General features: G+C 41.8%; 1 protein-coding gene across 1 annotated transcript in view; it reads right to left on the bottom strand.

The window, feature by feature from the left end:
- The window catches only part of prex2 (phosphatidylinositol-3,4,5-trisphosphate-dependent Rac exchange factor 2), a 432,315-nt gene extending 413,529 nt beyond the window's left edge, over positions 1 to 18,786 (bottom strand). Inside the window, exon 1 of the mRNA XM_034169827.1 lies at positions 18,472 to 18,786. Coding sequence (XP_034025718.1) covers positions 18,472 to 18,609 — 138 coding nt within the window. The 5' untranslated portion in view covers positions 18,610 to 18,786. The remainder of the gene's footprint in view (positions 1 to 18,471) is intronic.
- Positions 18,787 to 19,234: the final 448 nt, after the last annotated feature.

Here is a 19,234-nt window from a genome sequence, read left to right as displayed (position 1 = left end):
TGGAGAGCCGAGTCTGACTCTTATGAAGCACTGCTTGATTTCGCTTCACTTTCAGCAGAGAGAAGTGTCAGATCGATTTCATTTAAGTGTTGAAGCCGTAAAGCCGTTAAGGCCTGGTCACACAGCGTACAGTGATTCTTGAACAAAGGGGAAAAAAAGTAAAAAAAGAAGTCACAAATCACTGAGAAAAGGTGGACGAACGAGCTTTATCACAGAATAGCCTGCAAATCAACAGCGCAAAAGGGAAGAACGAGGAACCGAAGCTAACGTGGATCTCAACGCTTTAAACAAAACGCACCTGCTGCTGGAGCAGTGTGCGTCTGCATCTCTGCGTTCCAGGACTCAGCTCAGCTACAAACAGAAGTGCATGATCTGACCCACTGTGGAGATCTGTGCACACGTTGGTGGATCCACCTCCTCTGGTTCCATGTCCAGAGCAAAAGAGGGATTACCTCCTTCATCATCAGAATCCTCACTGTCTGGTTTGTACTCGACACGATGCACGCTCCGTCTTGCTCCAATTAAAAAAAGAAAACTGAAGCGCTTGTTCAACATTCATAAGCTGCCTCATTTTTACAAAAAAAAACACTAACCACACACACTAAATACTCCACCAAAATAATACACACTGCAAACACGGCAAATATTTCTCAAATACCAAAACTCTAAACGCTGTCTGTACACCCTAAAAGCGCGTGTACAAGACCAAGGGGGGGGGAGAGAGAGAGAGAGAGAGAGCTCTCTCGCTCTCTGTTTCTCTCTCTCGCTCTTTTTCAAACCCTGCTGTTTCTGATCACCTCACGCACACACAGGCGCTCTGTACGTGGATGAGACATAAACATGCACGCGCTTCACCTTCTCTCCAGCTGATCACACTGGGTTTTCTGTTTTCATATGTCACACCTTTGTGGATCAAAGCTGTACACATGTGAATGTCCACTGTTGCTGGACATTTTTCCATATTTGATGGCTCAAAGTCCCACTTCTGTAAACTGCTGCCTGGATGACATGAAACATTATTATGTTGTGTCGGCCCTCAGCGCCATGGAAACAAACAAGGCTGATCAAGCTCCTGCAAAGCCTCCCTGCTGTGAACAAATACACAACCATCAACGATCATGTCGGCTGTAAGCAGCTCCATGGAATCGGAGTATGGTGAGTTTGAGGCTTACGGCAGAGAATGAACAGACAGCCAGAGCAGCTACAGTCAAACGGCAGCTAACGCAGCCCAAACTAAGCAACACTCACATGTGTGAGCATAATATTTAGAAAGCTAAGCAAGTAACTCAAAAAAAATAATTGAATTCATCGGGTTAGATGACCAGCCTTTCTCAGGGGTGGAAGACACCAGGTTCCGCCGACTGCTCTCTCACTTGGAGCCCGCAATATAGTACCAGAACATAAAGAAAGAAAGGGAAACACTTGTTTTTCTTTGACAACGCACAACAGTTTGCTCATGCACAAAAACAGAAGCCATGCTCAAGTATTTTTGATTTAGTAACTTATGATAGTTTATTTGAATACAATGTGCATCTAAGTTTGAATAGTATATCCCTTTTTGCTTGACATTATTTGATTTATGTGATGTGAGATATATTGTTTTTATTTGACTTTCTGCACTTTTTGAGAGCCTCAGTGTTTTCAATCTGTTAAAGAATGTGTTACTGATAGCAGGTCAATTTTGGTGTTTTTCAGTTGTGCGTTGACTGAATAGTTGCCACATTCTGCCTGCAAGGTTTTTGCACATCTTCCCTTGAAAAAGTAAGTAAAAACATGTTTTTGTCTAAATTAAGGTGACTTTATGGTTCCTTTTTCCAGGTGATGTAGCCAGTAGCACTCATCATAACTAAATCGAAAAACTGACAGCCAATCCGTGTGATCGGATTGGGTGATGGGCATACAAGGCTGATCTGTATCAGAATCGGCAGCATAAAACCTCATCTGAGCAGCCCTAATGTTAAATCCGTCATTATGAATTGTCCGTTTGTTTGTACTGATTCTATGAAAAGTTGTTGAGTTGGCCTTAACCTGAGCAGGTGACTTAATAACCATCAAAAATGAGGTTCTTTGGTCGACTCTGCGTACCACCAGAGGGAGCCCGTGGACCACCAATGGTTCGTGTACCACAGTTTGAGAACTACGGGTCTAGTACAAAGAAAACACTAATGGGTTGTGTAGCTACTAATCCCATCATTCATGACAACTGTATGGGGTGGTTTTTGTTTTGTTTTTTTGGGGGTTTTTTTTTTTGCTTTTTCTTTTAAGGAGAATTATGCAACATTTTTGCTTTAATTTTACATACGTTAGCACCATTAGCAATGTTAGTAACAATTAGCAGAAAGTGCAAAGGCAATGGTATGAGCCAATACTTTGATATACCTGCCCCAAGCCAGTTGTCCATAAAAACACACGTTAATCAAACACACAAACCAAAGTTTTCAACCCACACTTAAGAAAATCTAAGCGTGATGTCACACAAGGTTTGTCCATTATTTAATTTTTGGGTAAGACCACACAATAGACTCAAACTAGCCAGAGACAAACTGCACTTGTCCCTGTTCTCTGTCTTGTTTTCCACTAAATTATGCGCAAGATACACTGTGTACAGATCAGTAGCAACAATCTTTGATCTACAGTTAAACTTTGGCTACTGGCTGGAGCCTCATTGTTCCCCAGCCTTTCTGAACCTCAGAGGAATTTCTCCTCCAGGAAATATGGTTCACAACAGAAGGGAACCAAGTCCACTTGCGGAGGCCACCCGCGGCCCCCTTCGTTTCCCGCTTCACCCTTTTGGCTATATCTCCTGCATGATCATTCGTATCCTTTACCCTTTCACCTCTTCAGCAATAACCTGACTTCATCTTTCCCTGCTGGCAGCGAGTCTCTTGGATTATCCCAACAGGGAGTCAGTCACACGGGGGGGTGTCCTCCAGTCTTCTCTCAAAACACAGATAAACTCATGTGGTTTGTAAGCAATCATTTTCATCAGTAACATCTGAGAAAGTAGAGACGGCACGTGTGTTTGTGATCAGATGAAAAGCCTTCAGTAAGACCTCTCTCTCCAGTAAGGCTGACTTTGATCAGCCGAACATCTTCCATGATGCTCCTCAGAACCCCCAGTAGATAACATCCCTGTCTTTGTCTCTCTTTCTCTGCTGCTTCCTCCTCATCTTCATGGTAAAACACATTTATTATTATTCACAAGATACAGGATGCACTTGAGCTCAATTTTGAGCTTCATGGCAAAGACTGTGAATTCTTACGTGCACAATAAATTTTGCTGAGTAAAACCGACTCTGCCGGGATAACACAGAGTAAAATACACTCTATTATAGAGTGTATTTATATATATTATATTTAACTGTATATTATATTTAACTCTATTTGGACTGGGACCAAATGTTATCCCAGTAGAGTAAATTTTAATCTGCAAAATTTACTGTGTGCATGTGATTTCTTGCGAATTTTAACAAATTTTCAAAAATAATATAAAAAAAATCTTGTTTTTACTTTGTCTTTATGGGGTATTGTGTATTGAATTTTGAGGGGAAAAAATTTGCATCTTTTTTGGAATAAGGATGTAACATTTAAAAAAAAAATGTGGATAAACTGCAGTGCTGTGAATACTTTCTGGATGTGTCGTATGATGCTACAGAGCTGCCCTGCTTCCTGCTTGGCTCCCAAGCAGTTTACCTTCCATCCCCAGCTCCTGAAAGTACTACTAGCCCCTTAACTCCCTCAACCAGGTGATATGTGGGTATCCCCTTTCCAGTTGCAAGGGTCCTCAGCACTGAGGCAGAAATGTGTGCCACATGACCATTGTGTCAAAGCTGACATTTCGTCACAGTGAAAGTGATACCATGTCCTGCTTTAAAATTACTGTGTTCACAAAAAAAAAAAAAAATTGTTGCTTCACCTTCATTAATATGAAAATATCTGCACCAAACAGATCAGCTCACCTACTTCCCAGGGAGTACATTTGGTGCAAGTACTAAGCTTCAACCATCTACTGTTTACATGTTGTCATGTTTGAGAGAACTTTAGACCAACACATTCTCATTCAAAAGTTGTCACTCCCAACTTGTTATGCTTGGTCACTGCACCCTTCTGTAATGAGTTAGGTATCCCCATTACATCCTTTAGTGATGAGTGGGGAGATACATCTGCATATCAGCTCTGAGCCCTGCCTTGTTTTCAATGGTGATGGACAGGTTGACAGCTAAATGGTAAATGGACTGCATTTATATAGCGCTTTTCCATCTGCATCAGAGGCTCAAAGCGCTTTAAAATTATGCCTCACATTCACCCCAATGTTAGGGTGCTGCCATACAAGGCACTCACTACACACCGGGAGCAATAGGGGATTAAAGACCTTGCCCAAGGGCCCTTAGTGATTTTCTAGTCAGGCAGGGATCTGAACCCATGATCTTCTGGACTCAAGCCCAACACCTTAACCACTAGACCATCACCTCCCCTAATACTTTCTGGATGTGCCATATGATGCAACAGAGCTGCCCTGGTTCCTGCTTGGCTCCCAAGCAGTATACCTTCCATTTTTCCACTTTTTGGACAGCTGAGATCAAACAGGAGTCTCCATGGACTACAATGTTTGCAAAAGACATTGTCATCCATAGTGAGCAGAGAGCAGATTGATATGAGCCTTGCAACATGGAGATATGCTCGGGAGAGAAGGGGAATGAAAGTCAGTGGGAGCAAGCCAGAGCACATGTACGGGAATGAGAGGGAGCCTGGTGGAATAATGTGGTCACAAGAAGTAGAGGTGGTTCAGGTAGATCAGTTTAAATAATTGGGGCCAACTCTTAGTTAGAGAGGTGAACTCAATCCAATTCCTTATCAATTCCCTTATCAATACCGCTTGTGAATTTTCTGTGTACTAAGTAGGCTTTACAGGTTTTCTATGTCAACATTTTATTGAGTCTTAAAGTAAATAAATATGAAATTGGTCGATGGATCCTTAAACTCTGGACATAAATAGAAATAAACAAAATCTGTAGTTTTTGTCAAAAGTATTTCCTTTCAGACATTAATGGCATGAATGTCACTCCATACCTCTGAGCTGAGCTCAGCCGCTGCGCTGCACGTCAGCATCAATGCAATTCATAAACTATGCAGGATGTCTCATTTTGGGAGGAAAAAACTTTTTGGTCAATTGTAGTTTGTTGTCTGTATTACAACATTTGGAAAGAGATGTCATTTGATTTAAAACAGCGATTCGCTTTGAAGTTATTAATTCCAACCGGACTCTGACTTGACTTGGCAGAGAGCGGCGCAGTGTTTGGAGCTGTACAAACGGAATGGAGGACAATTCTCGTTTCTTGCCTGCAACAAGACAAGAGTCCCAGTTAGTGACTTTAATCCACACAAAAGTGACTCATGATTGACATTGTTAAATGACTGAGATGGGTTAAGAAGCGGATTTGCCGCTTCTGAAATGCAGCAAAGCAGAGAACCAATGAAGCAGTGGGTCAGAACATTGCTTCTTGGTTCAAGCTTCAAAGCGGAGCCGTTACAGAAGCGGTTGATGACAGACCTGCTGCAGGGTCTACAATCAACGTAGAGAAATTACCATTTTCCTGGCAAACACCTTTAAAAAAACAACAGCCGCCCTGAAAGACCGATAAGGGAATTGTTAAGCAAAAAGAAAATTGATGTTAGTGGATCGACTAATTTCTTAATGATTCTCAACAAGAACCGGTTCTTGATACCCATTCCCAGACAGGGTTAGGACAGCAAAGGTAGGACAGTTCCGCCACAGTCAGAGAGGCAAGACTGAGATGGTTTGAACGTCTGCAGAGGATGAATCAGTGTGTATAGAGAGAAGGCTGCTGTTGGAGCCACCAGGCAGGATTTCAAGCAGGAGGCCAAACAGGAGGTTTATGGACATGCTGAGGGAGAGCATGCAGGTGATTGGTGTGACAGAAGAAAATCCAGAGGACAGGGTGAAATAGAGACGAATGAGCTGCTGTATTGACCCCTGATGACATCAGCTAAACAAAGGTATTCCTCTCCAAACTTCTAAATCTCATCATTCCTTTATTTCTGTAGTACTATTACACATCTGTGCAACATGCTTTATTCATCTGTTGGAAGGGTCAGAGGACAGAGAGCATTATATGTTGTAGGCTGGGTAACACCTACATTGTAATTTTTTGGGCTGTATCAGTGAAACAGAATTGGAAATTTAGCAGCAGTCCTTTTGCCCTCTCCTTCCTTCAGCAGATTTCAATCAGATTTATCCGTCCTGACATTCCAGAACAGAGTGACCTTGTGAGGCTCAGTCACTTCTGAAATGAATCGCAGTTCCTGCACACCAGGAGAGATGAAAGGGGAACTGCATTCTGCAAACCCCCACAAGCCCAGGCGACACATTCCCTCAAGTCTCATGTATTTCTTCAGCGATGCTACATCTAAGAAAGGTCATGCACACCCTGGGCAGATAGAGCTCTATCCCCTCCCTGGATACTCTTTCCTCTATTGGAAACATCTGGACGTTAGGAGGGGGATGCTGGATTCTACACATTTATGGATGTGTTCTGGGAAATAGCAGCGCTCTAAATAATAACGCAACAGCGCCCACTCATTCCTATTTAACCCACATTATCCTTTTCAGCTGAGAACGTCTGACTGCTGAGAGTTCAAATACAACAAACATAGTGCTGGGTATTGTTCTGGACCCAAAGATACACAGACCACGATATCATTGTGATATGAAATATACTGCAATCCACAATTTACTGCAAATTTTAACACAGACTTGAAAATACAACTTTTTTGAACCATCTGGGTATTCTAATACTTACATTATACTGACAACTCAAAGGATTAATTCAAATAAAACATTGTAATCTTAAATTTCTGTTCCACCCAACACACTGAAGTGAAAGATTCCATAAATTTATATGAAGATAAAGTGCCAATATATATTAGTATGACTGAACTACAAGGCAGATGCCATTAACATCATATAAAAATAAAGTGCATACCTTTTTCTTCACCTCGTGGTAAATCCGTGGCACTCCATTATATGTCGGCAATTCAGGATCACATAACATGATGTGATGTTTACCATAATCCTGAAGTTGCAGGTTTTGACTTTGCTAAAAGCATGCAAGCAGCATTTGTTTTATCTAAAACTTTAGGCCCAGTTTGTTTTTTTGTTTTTAAATCAAAGTGCACCCACAAACAACCCTAATTCCAACGAAGTTGGGACGTTGTGTAAAATGTAAATAAAAACAGAATACAATGATGTGCAAATCCTCTTCAACCTATACTCAACAAAAATATAAACGCAACACTTTTGGTTTTGCTCCCATTTTGTATGAGATGAACTCAAAGATCTAAAACTTTTTCAACATACACAATATCACCATTTCCCTCAAATATTGTTCACAAACCAGTCGAAATCTGTGATAGTGACCACCTCTCCTTTGCTGAGATAATCCATCCCACCTCACAGGTGTGCCATATCAAGATGCTGATTAGACACCATGATTAGTGCACAGGTGTGCCTTAGACTGCCCACAATAAAAGGCCACTCTGAAAGGTGAAGTTTTGTTTTATTGGGGGGGATACCAGTCAGTATCTGGTGTGACCACCATTTGCCTCATGCAGTGCAACACATCTCCTTCGCATCATCCGTGAAGAGAACACCTCTCCAACGTGCCAAACGCCAGCGAATGTGAGCATTTGCCCACTCAAGTCGGTTACGACGACGAACTGGAGTCAGGTCGAGACCCCGATGAGGACGACGAGCATGCAGATGAGCTTCCCTGAGACGGTTTCTGACAGTTTGTGCAGAAATTCTTTGGTTATGCAAACCGATTGTTTCAGCAGCTGTCCGAGTGGCTGGTCTCAGACGATCTTGGAGGTGAACATGCTGGATGTGGAGGTCAAAGATCAAAGGTTACGGGCATTCAATGTTAGTTTTTGGCCTTGCCGCTGACGTGTAGAAAGTTCTCCAGATTCTCTGAATCTTCTGATTATATTATGGACTGTAGATGATGGAATCTAGGGCTGAAACGATTAGTCGAGTAACTTGAATAATTCGATTACAAAAAATGTTGGAGGCAAATTCTGTGCCTCAAAGCTTCGTTTAACATTGTAGTACATATGCTAGGCCTGTGTGTGGCACTGTAACATCCCCAGAAAAACAAACAGAAGAAGACAGAGCATGCATGAGCCGTGTAAGCGCTAATCAAGTTAGCACAAAAGCTACAGCTTTCCAAGGCGACATAGAGTAAAATAAAGCCTTTTAGGAGAAAAACGGTCCAGGCTGATCATCTGAAATAGTTTACTGTGCATTTAAAGTGAAGCAGTGTGTATGTCTGTTTATAAAACAAAACACAGTTTCGTCCGCAGCCTGCTCTCCACTCTACGTGGGGAGTGGCTATTCCCATGGCGGCTGATGGCTGCCTCTCTCTGCCCGGTGTGAGCGGCTCAGCACTGCCCTCACAGCTCCGTCCCGACCACACTGACAAACAGTCTCTGGAAGAAGTCCACTCTTCCTTCTGTGTTTTGCTCAGACTCGCACTGAGCGTTTCACTTTTTAATTTTCGCTTTTTTGGGCAACACACAACACTTCACAAACATGGTAACTCAAATAAAATAATAATAATAATAATCATTTTAAAAAACCTGACTGCGAGGCTTGCATGTCCAACTTCCAGCTGAAATGCACTGACTGAATCACAGAGAAAGAGGGATTTTAAAAAAAGTCACGCAGGGACCCAGTTCATCAACCGTAAAAAAACTTAAAATGGTTAAATTTTACAAGTTAGGGTAAACAAAAAACAGAAATCAAATTAAATGTACAATAGAAATGTACATGTAATCGTTTTAGTCTTAATAAATGTTGTTGTGAGCGCATGATTTTGGTGCTATTGTGAGCTTAAGTGCCTGACTGCCCAATATTTTGGAAACATACAAAAACGCGCCGCCTCGGGTGATAATTGCCGACAGCATCACTATACTAAAAAATTCTGGGGAGAACACTATTAATTATTTTTGTACTTTTTTTTTTAAACCAAGAAAGTTGCTTAAAACTTCACTACCAGCTGCGAATTATATCACCCCCCCCAGTTTTTGGTGTCTTTGAGATGACTTTTTTAATGTAATGTATTCAGTGATGCGCACAATGTGGATATGTTGCAGCGGCCGCGTGCTGTGCTCGGTGTGTGGATGCAGCTGTGTTGCCAGATTAGTTCCAGTAGGTTTCATTTGAGTCCACCTGTGCTGTACTTGGCAGAATGCGCCTTTTCTGGATATGATCAGAACTTGGTAAACACAGTAATCGGGATGCTGTTATTTTGTGTAGGAAGTACAGTAATCTTAAGGAGGCCATCTGAACACAACACAGTTGTGCCCTGAGTACAAATAGAGCAATTTCAATTTCAATTTATTTTCATTTATATAGCGCCAAATCACAACAGCGTTCCCTCAAAGTGCTTCACACAGGTAAGGTCTAACCTTACCAATCCCCAGAGCAATAGTGGTAAGGAAAAACACCCTCTGAGGAAGAAACCTCAAGCAGACCAGACTCAAAGGGGTGACCCTCTGCTTGGGCCATGCTACAAAACATAAATTACAGAACAATTCACAGAACAATTCACGGACGAATATACAAGAAATGCAATTGGCGCACAGGACAGGAGGATCGCCAACACAAACACAACTCCCATCTCGGGATGGAGCTGCACCTTAAACAGAGAGAAAAAACAGAATCAAGCATCAGAAAGACAAGAAATACTGTATAATTTGTCAGCATTAAACAACAAGAAAAACAGAAATACTAAGGTGATCGCCGGCCGCTAGCCCTAAACTTCACTAAAAGACCCAGAATTTAGGTAAAGTTGAGGCCGCGGCCCACTCCAATTACTAATAAAATGAACATTGCAGTAGTCCAATCTAGAAGAGATAAATGCATGGATCAGGGTCTCAGCATCAGCCATAGACAGGATGGGATGAATCTTCGCTATATTTCGCAGGTGGAAGAAAGCAGTCCTAGTAATATTTCTAATGTGGAGGCCAAAGGACAACGAAGGATCAAAAATTATCCCAAGGTTCCTCACTTTGTCAGTGTGATGTATGACACACGAGCCGAGGCTGAGCGTTAACTGGTCAAATTGATGCCGATGTCTCACTAGACCAAGAACCATCATTTCAGTCTTATCAGAGTTTAAAAGTAGGAAGTTTCTAGACATCCAACTTCTCACTGCTGCAAGGCAATCTTCTAAGGATTTTATGTGAACGAGATTACCAGCAGTTATTGGCATGTATAACTGAGTATCATCTGCATAGCAGTGAAAGGTAATCCCAAAACGCCGCAATATGTGCCCAAGGGGTGCTATATAAAGGGACAAAAGCAGGGGGCCTAAGACAGACCCCTGTGGAAGCCCAAATTTCATGTCACTAAGGTTAGAGGTAGTGTTACTGTACAAAACACAGTGAGAACGACTGGTCAAGTATGACTTCAGCCATGGAAGGGCACTCCCAGTAATCCCAAAATGATTTTCCAGCCTATCAAGTAGAATATGATGATCCACTGTATCAAATGCAGCACTGAGATCTAACAGCAACAGAACCGTAGTGGTGTCCGAATCCATTGTAAGCAGAAGATCATTCACCACTTTAGTGAGAGCCGTCTCTATGGAATGATATTTTCTAAAAGCAGACTGCAGTGTCTCAAAGAGATTATTCTCAGTAAGATAGTCTACGAGCTGCCGTGACACCACTTTTTCCAGAATTTTAGAGAAAAATGATAGATTTGATATCGGCCGATAGTTTGTCAATACACTAGGGTCAAGATTAGGTTTCTTAAGTAATGGTTTAATCACTGCAGATTTGAAACATTTAGGAACAGATCCAGAAGTTAAAGAAAGATTAATAATTTCCAGCACAGTCGGCCCAAGAGTGGGCCACAGGTCCTTAAACAGTTTTGTTGGTATAGGATCAAATAAACAGGTTGTGCTTTTTGTTGACATTACGAGTTTTGTCAGCATGCCTAGTGAGATACTGTCAAATTCTGTAAATTGAGGTAATACCTCAGTAGTGGCGCCCACATCAACAGCAGGGTGTAGTGGCTGGATTAAGGCATGCTGGGATATGTTTAACCTGATGTCTTTTATTTTCTTCCCAAAGTAATCCAGGAAATCTTGTGCTGTAAAAGGAGAGCAAACTACAGGTGGTTGTCCATACAAAAGTGTTGCCACCGTGTCAAACAAGAACTTTGAGTTATGCTTGTTTTTGTTGATCAAATCAGAGTAGTAAGTCCGCTTTGTAGCCAATAATGCATGCTTATAGTCTAAGATAGCATCAAGCCACGCAAGGTGAAATACTTCTAATTTTGAACGACGCCATTTCCGTTCTAGACCTCTTGCTTTATGCTTGAGGTCATGCAGATAATCACTGAACCAAGGTGACTGTGATTTGGGGGAGCGTGGTTTTAACACAGGTGGTGCAATCACGTCGAGTGTAGTTTTGAGCACTGAGTTTAAACTATCCACAAGTCTGTCTACTAACTGGGTGTTTGTCAAATGTGAAGCTAAGACACCACATCGTCTAGCTTCGAGTTCAGTCTTAGTTGAGGAGTTGATGCATCACCGTAAAGATATATAAGGTTGTTGTTCCACTAAACACGGCAGCGAAACTGTAAACTTAATAAGTGAGTGATCAGACACCACTGATGTAAGAGGCATGATGTCAGTATTCGTGACAGCAAAACCACGTGTGAGAACCAGATCCAGGGTATTTTCACTAATATGCGTCGAATCCCGAATGCATTGCCGAAATCCTAATGCATCCACAATTTCCATAAATGATTTGCAGAGGGGATCAGAAGGCTTATTTATATGAATGTTAAAGTCACCAATGATCAGAATGTTATCTACACTAGTTGACAAGTTAGAGATGAACGCACCAAATTCATCTAAGAATTTAGAATATGGGCCAGGAGGCCTATATACAGTGACAAAGTAATACGACTGATTTTTATTCTTCTGACCTTGGCAATGTGTAATATCATGAGCAGAGTGGAGAATCAGATGCTCAAATGAGTGATATTTGTAACCCCCAACAGCTAATAAGCTAAACCTAGATTTATAAATAAGAGCAACACCCCCGCCTTGCTTCGCATCACGAGGGACGTGACTAAATGTATATGCTGGTGGGCAGGCCTCATTTAAGGGGAGGACAGCTGTAGGTTTAAGCCAGGTTTCACATAGCCCAATCATATCTAAGTGATGATCATAATTAGATCATTGATCAACAATGATTTTGAGGACAGTGATCTTATGTTAATGAGACCCAGTCTAAGGACCTCAGTGGGGTTGACAGTTGAACTGTTTAGGTTTAGGGGTGGTTTCAGAGTAGCATACGAGGTGTATTAGATAAGAAACCGACACTTTTTTTTTTTTAACTATATGGATTTGAATGACGTGCGATTACACCAATCATGCTTTAACCCTCGTGCGCATGCGTGAGTTTTTTCACGCGTGTCGGTGACATCATTTCCCTGTGGGCAGGCCTTGAGTGAGATGTGGTCCAGCCCTCTTGGCTGAATTCCTTTGTTTCACACGCTGCTCGAGACGGCGCGCGTTGCTTTATCAAAATTTTTTCTGGACCTGTGAGGAATATCCGAGTGGACACTATTCGAGAAATCTAGCTGGTTTTCGGTGAAAAGTTTAACGGCTGATGAGAGATTATGGGGTGTTTCTGTCGCTGTAAGGACTTCCCACGGAGCGGGACGTCGTGCAGCGCTTCCAGGCGCCGTCGTCTGCCTGTTTCGAGCTGAAAACATCCTAATTTAAGGCTTAATTCACCCAGGACGTCGTGAGAGAACAGAGAAGATTCAGAAGAGGCCAGCATGAGGACTTTAAGCGGACTTTCCACTGTTTAAGGACATTTTGTAATGAAAGACGTGCGCGCACACAGATTCGCCGAGTCGTCACGGAAATGACTCGGCTTATCTGTGTGCGCCGCGACAGGAAAAACACCTCCCTGTTGAAAACCATTTGTAAAATTCAGGCGGCTTTTGATGGCTTTCAACAAGTGAGTAACTGAGAAATTGTTTAACAGCTTGGGCATGTTCCAACTTGCCCGTTAAGGTTTCCAACGGAGGTGTTTTTCCTGTCGCGACCCCCCGCGGTCGGGTCACAACAGTCGAAATATTCAGACCAGATCGAATGCTGGAGGCAATGTGGTCAAACGTTGGCAGACCATTTTCATATATTCTGGAATTGTTCTTCTGTTACTTCATTTTGGGATGAAATGCATATTGTTTTGGAAACAGTTTTTAAAAAGAAAATTCACAGAAAATTTGAAATACTATATCTTGGAGATTTGTTAGAATTAAAACTTACGAAAGCAGAACTCTATTTGATGAAAGTGTTATTGGTAGCAGGGAAAAAATGTATAACCAGGCACTGGCTTCAGAAAGAAATACCAACTATTAATGAGTGGATTAACATTATACATCAGATTTTCACTATGGAACGGTTGACATTTAAGGTGAAACTCCAGACGGACATTTTTGAAGAATTTTGGAAAAAATGGCTATCCTTTGTAATAGTAATTAGACCTGACTTTGTCTGATTTGTACTAAACCCCACTGTGTTCGTGTTCTGTTTTATTTGTATACAACTGAAAAAACAATAAAATGTGAATAACAAAAAAAAAAAGGCCACCGGTGGGATGCTCTACTTGCAAACAAGATTGCATGTTGTGTTTGGGCCAGGAATCTGCGGAAGCATTTATTCCGTGCACAGCTGGAGGAGACATGCAGACGAAAGATGAAATGGGGACTAATAACCACAAAATGGGGTAAAATGTAACGAAATGGAACAGACTGTGTTGGGAAAGTGTAGGAACACGGACCCACAACAGGGGGCACAAATGAACGGACAATGGAGTAAGTCAAAATAACAACGCTTTACTGTTGTGAATGTGCACAACGAATACAACCAATTACAGAAATGGACAACAGTCAATTCACAAAGTGTCGTGTGGGCAGGCTCGAAGATAGGAGACGCCTCTCCAAGGTAAGACCGGAACCACACGGCTTCCTCCGCCACAGGACCCCGGGAATACTGGAGCCGCCAAGTCCCGAACTCCCAGGTGGCCACTGCCTCCGCGTGTCGGACCTGGTACTGCTGGCGAGGAACAAAGAACAGTTAGATGGGGGCGCGTTTGCACCCAGAACTCCGAACAGCAGGAAAGGTACCTCCACCTCTCGTTGGAACAGTAATCCAATAAACTAGCTCAGTCCAAAAATATGTACTCTGTTTGCTTCGATATGTTACCTCTCCGGTAGAAACGATATCTCGGCGATGAGGTGGAGATGCCGTCCTGCTGATATACCCCACTGATGATTGCCGTCAGCTGTCTCAGGTGATGGGTGACAGCTGTTACCGAGGCTGCTCCTGTGAGGCGGCGGCGCCCTCTGGTGCCTGGAGCCCGCACTCCAGGCAGGGCTCCCTCTGGTGGTGGTGGGCCAGCAGTACCTCCTCTTCAGCGGCCCACACAACAGACTGACCCAGACTGACTCCAAATATGTACTTTAATTTAATTGTTTGGTGTTTGTTTTTGTGACATACGCTCAGTACATGTACTCGGGGCAGGACCGCCATCTGGTGTACAAGAGATGCAACTTCAGCCACTGGGTCATTCTGCTCCATTGCATTACATTTTACCCCCATTTTGTGATTATCACGCTCCATTTCGCTCATTTCATCCATTTTGTATTTTAGTATAGTGGTTTTCAAAGTGTGAGGCCAGGGTTCTTCGGGGGGGTGGCGGCGCAAAAAAATAACTGAGACTTGACGAGACAGACTAGTTGAGAGACTAAATATGTATAAAAGTTGAATTAATATTATTTATGTTAAAATGTGTTAGTTATGCCAAAGACATTGAGAAACACACAGATATGTTTAAATGTTTAAAAAAGACAAAAAGGTAAAAACAGAAGAATAGAAAGTTCTTTAAAAAAATGTTTAAAATGTATACAAAGGCTGTAAAATGTGTAAATGCATAGACAGTTCATTAAAAACACACAAATATATTTAAAACATGTTCACTGTGTAAAAGAATAAAAAGAAACACACAAAGATCTTGAAATTGTGTGTATGTGTATCTTGGGGGAGGGGGGCGCAGCTATTCATTTGTTCTCTGAGGGGGGCTCACTCTCCCACATTTTGAAAACCCCTGATTTAAAAGGATCATATTGTGCAAAACCGATTAGTTTTCCTTGTAGTGACCTATGGTCAGGGTTCCATGTTAAAACATTCTCTAAAATCCTACAACTCTATGATAGCACAAGTAGAAATTCTCCAAACAGGACTAAAATATTTGAGATTTTGTGATACTCGCCCATACAGTTGTGTTCAAAAGTTTACATACCCTGCCAGATTTTTGTTTTGTTTTTTGGCCATTTTTCAGAGAATATGAATGATAACACAAAAACTTTTTTCACTCATGGTTAGTGGTTGGGTGAAGCCATTTATTGCCAAACAACTGTTTGGCAATAGAAACTCCCCAAATGACCCTGATCAAAAGTTTACATACCCCTGTTCTTAATACCGTGTATTGTCCACATCAATGACTCCTTGGAGTCTTTGTGGTAGATGTGGATGAGGCTTTCTGATGGTGAAGCTGCCACTGAATATGTCTTGAACTTTCTATGGTAAATCTGTGTGGAGTAGACAGTTCTCAAAAACTGAGTGACTGTGCAAGAAGTTGAAGAGTGAGAGAAGCCACCAAGAAACCCAGACAACCCAGAAGAAGTTATAGGCTTATGTGGCTGTGATTGGAGAAATTGTGCACAGTGCAAGATTTGCATTTTTTTAAACTGGTTATCCATCTTCATGATGAAGTGGTACAGAGGAGGATTCTCTTAAAAAGAAGACCTGAAAATTTAGCTACAAATTGCCAGAAGGTACATCTGAGATGTAAGCCTAGATTTGATCCGTTTTGTTGACCAAATATCCTTCTCTGTTCTAATCAACTATGAAGCTCCATGTTCACATCTGGAAAGGCTCCCATCCACCTACACATGCAGTTGCTTGGCTGTACGACAGTTATTGCTCATATGGTGGAGTGGTTGTCTAAAGACTTAGAAAATCAAATCTTGGTCAGTCCTGTTTGTGTGCTGAATTAAATTAAGTTTGCTACACTTGCTGTTGAGTTTGTCTGACATGGCAGAGACGTATGTGAAGGTGGTGCACGACTTTTAGAAGGACAGTTTGTCAGCCGTGACACGCACTTCAGGAATGACATGCATTCAAGGTAGAGGTGAATTTATATCAAGGATCGGCTGTGAGCCCTTTCTTATTTGCAATGGTAATGGACAAGATCAGACAGGAGTATCCACAGACTATGATGTTTGCAGATGACATTGTTATCTGTAGTGAGAGTAGAGAACCAGTTCAGACTAGGCTGGAGAAATGGAGAGAAGTGGAATGAAAGCCAGTAGGACCAAGACTGAGTAGAGAAGCTTGAATCTTCGACTGGACTGGGTTGCTTGACGCGAGGATGTTTCGCTTCAAATCGCAGAAGCTTCCTCAGCTAAAACTAGCTATTGTTTAGTCACTAGCCTATAGCAGTCTGCCTCTTGGCAGGAGGGGTCTGGTTAGGTTTAAACTCCAGCTTTTGTGGCTTCTGTTTATTCTTCTCTACAAGAGTCAAGACAGAAGTCAGACTACCAGAGCAAGAATTTTAGCTGAGGAAGCTTCTGCGATTTGAAGCGAAACGTCCTCGCGTCAAGCAACCCAGTCCAGTGGAAGATTCAAGCTTCTCTACTATGGAAACCACCTGGACAACTGAGAGCCTACACAGAAACATGACTGAGTATGTGTATGAATGAGGGGGACACGGTGGAATAGTACAACACATACGACTGTTTGGAGATAAAGTTAAAAAGGTGACATTGAGATGGTTTGGACATGTGCAGAGGAGGGACTCGGGGTATATAGGCAGAAGGACGCTGATGATGGAGCCACCAGTCAGCAGGAGATGAAGGCCAGGAGGTTTATGGATGTGCTGAGCAAGGACATGCAGGTGGTTGGTGTGACAGAAGAAGATGCTGAGAACAGGGTGAGATGGAAATGGATGATCTGCTGCGGCGACACCTAATGGAAGCAGCCAAAAGAAGACTTTTTATTACAAAGTCTTGAGGTGTGTCAGTTCAATTGTGTTGTCATGTTGTCATTGATTATAGTTGCTGGCATGTGTTATTAGCTTTAATGTGTCAGTGTGCTGGTCACCACAGGGGATCCTGCATACTGACAAAGAAAATCCAGAAGTATAAACCACCAGTGGGAGTATTTATTATTTTGTGTAGTAACATGTGTGCACCTTTTCTTCGTGTGCACCTTTTCTTCCCTGGTTGACTTCCCTGGGGAACCTGTGCATTAATCCACCCCTGAGCTGCATCCTTGCAATGCTGAGAAACAGCTTTTTAAAAACTACTTTCTGATCTTTTGATCTATGACTCAGGAAAATGATTAGTCACAGACAAACTTGAAATCTTAAAAGATTTTTTTTTCTGACTGAGTTTATTTAGAAAATGTTTGTAAAAATAAAGATGTAAAAACCCCTAATGGCTGCATTTGTTGTTTTGTGTGGGATTATGTACGGTATATCCTGTTTGTTGAGTGTGTGTTCAAAGCAACATTTCTGTGGAGGAAAAAAAAGAAAGAAAAACAGACACCCCCCACCCCCCCCCCCCCCCCCACCCCCTTCCGTAACTTGGGTGCCCTGGTTTACTGCCCTGGGGAACCTGTTCATTAATCCGCCCCTGAGCTGCATCCTTGCAATGCTGAGAAACAGCTTTTTAAAAACTACTTTCTGATCTTTTGATCTATGACTCAGGAAAATAAGTCACAAACACACTTGGAATCTTAATTTTTTTTTTTCTGAATGACTTTATTTAGAAAATGTTTGTAAAAATCAAGATGTAATAACCTCTAATGGAAGCATTTATTATTTTCTGTGGAATTATGTATATCCTGTTGAGTGTGTTCAAAGCAACAGTTCTGTGGAGGAAGAAAAAAGAAAAACAGACACCCCCCCCCCCCCCCCCTTCCGTAACTTGGGTGCCCCTGGTTTACTGCCCTGGGGAACCTATTCATTAATCCGCCCCTGAGTTGTATCTTTGGGATGCTGACAAGCAACTTTTTAAAAAAAAAAACTATTTTAAAAACAATTAAGGTCTTGTCAAGTCATTTTAACGTTGTCACTGGAGTTTAAATGTTTTTCTGGAGGATGAGGTTTAGCTGTGAAAAAAATTAAGTTGTGCTTACTCTAAATGCTGTCTCACAGTTTTAACCTGAAAATAAATGAAAGATGCTCTAAAATCCCGTTTACGAACTACTCGCTGCAAAGTACATTAACATCTACAATTGCACTCAGGTGTTCTTTGAAAGACAGAAATGAATGTGAAGTGTCACTGTTCAAACTCACCGACAGGAACTCCAGCGTGCCGACATAATCCCGCTCGGTCTTTAAAAGTTCGTTTAGGACACAAACTCGCAGTCGCAGCTGTTTGTCCAAATCCTTCCCGCCTTCGGCTCTGTGCTCACTTTTGCTTTCTTCGGTCATTGTGACAAAGAAAAAAATAAATTAAATAAGTGATAACCGTCTTCTCTTCTGCAAAGTTTCGCTTCACTGCTTTGCTAACTGTGATGGTTTAAACATGTTTAAAAAGTAGAGGAGCATTGAAAGTCCACCAAATTAATGGAAAAACAGCGACATGAAAGATGAAAAACCATCTAAGAAAAATTTAAATGTGAGGCTGATTGAAGATGTTCGGCCGGACAACAAAATTACTCCATGTGACTCCTCAAATCTTCATCCTAATCCAACCCATTACTGTGAGCGAGTCAAGGTAAACACGGTTGACAATATAAGTTCCGTTTCTGCTTTTCAAAATAACAGCAAAGCCAACAGGCGTTTTGACACGTGTACTCGTTCGTTAATATTGTAATAAGCACACGGTACATTTAATTAAAAAATAAATAAATAACATTTGTTGAGGACAAAATGCGAGACATTTCACATGCTGCCGCACGTATGCTATAATAGTATGCTGTGGGGCGCTTGAAATATTTTATTTTGATAGAAACTATTACATTGATTTGGTTCTTGTCTGGCAACTTGATGCACCTAAATCCAGCACGGCGAGAGAATAAAATAATTTTCGACGATTAGAAACACTTATGTAAAT

Source organism: Thalassophryne amazonica, chromosome 1 (genome assembly GCF_902500255.1).
Source record: "Thalassophryne amazonica chromosome 1, fThaAma1.1, whole genome shotgun sequence".
In the NCBI taxonomy this organism is placed as follows: domain Eukaryota; kingdom Metazoa; phylum Chordata; class Actinopteri; order Batrachoidiformes; family Batrachoididae; genus Thalassophryne; species Thalassophryne amazonica.
This window is presented reverse-complemented; position numbering and strand designations above follow the sequence as displayed.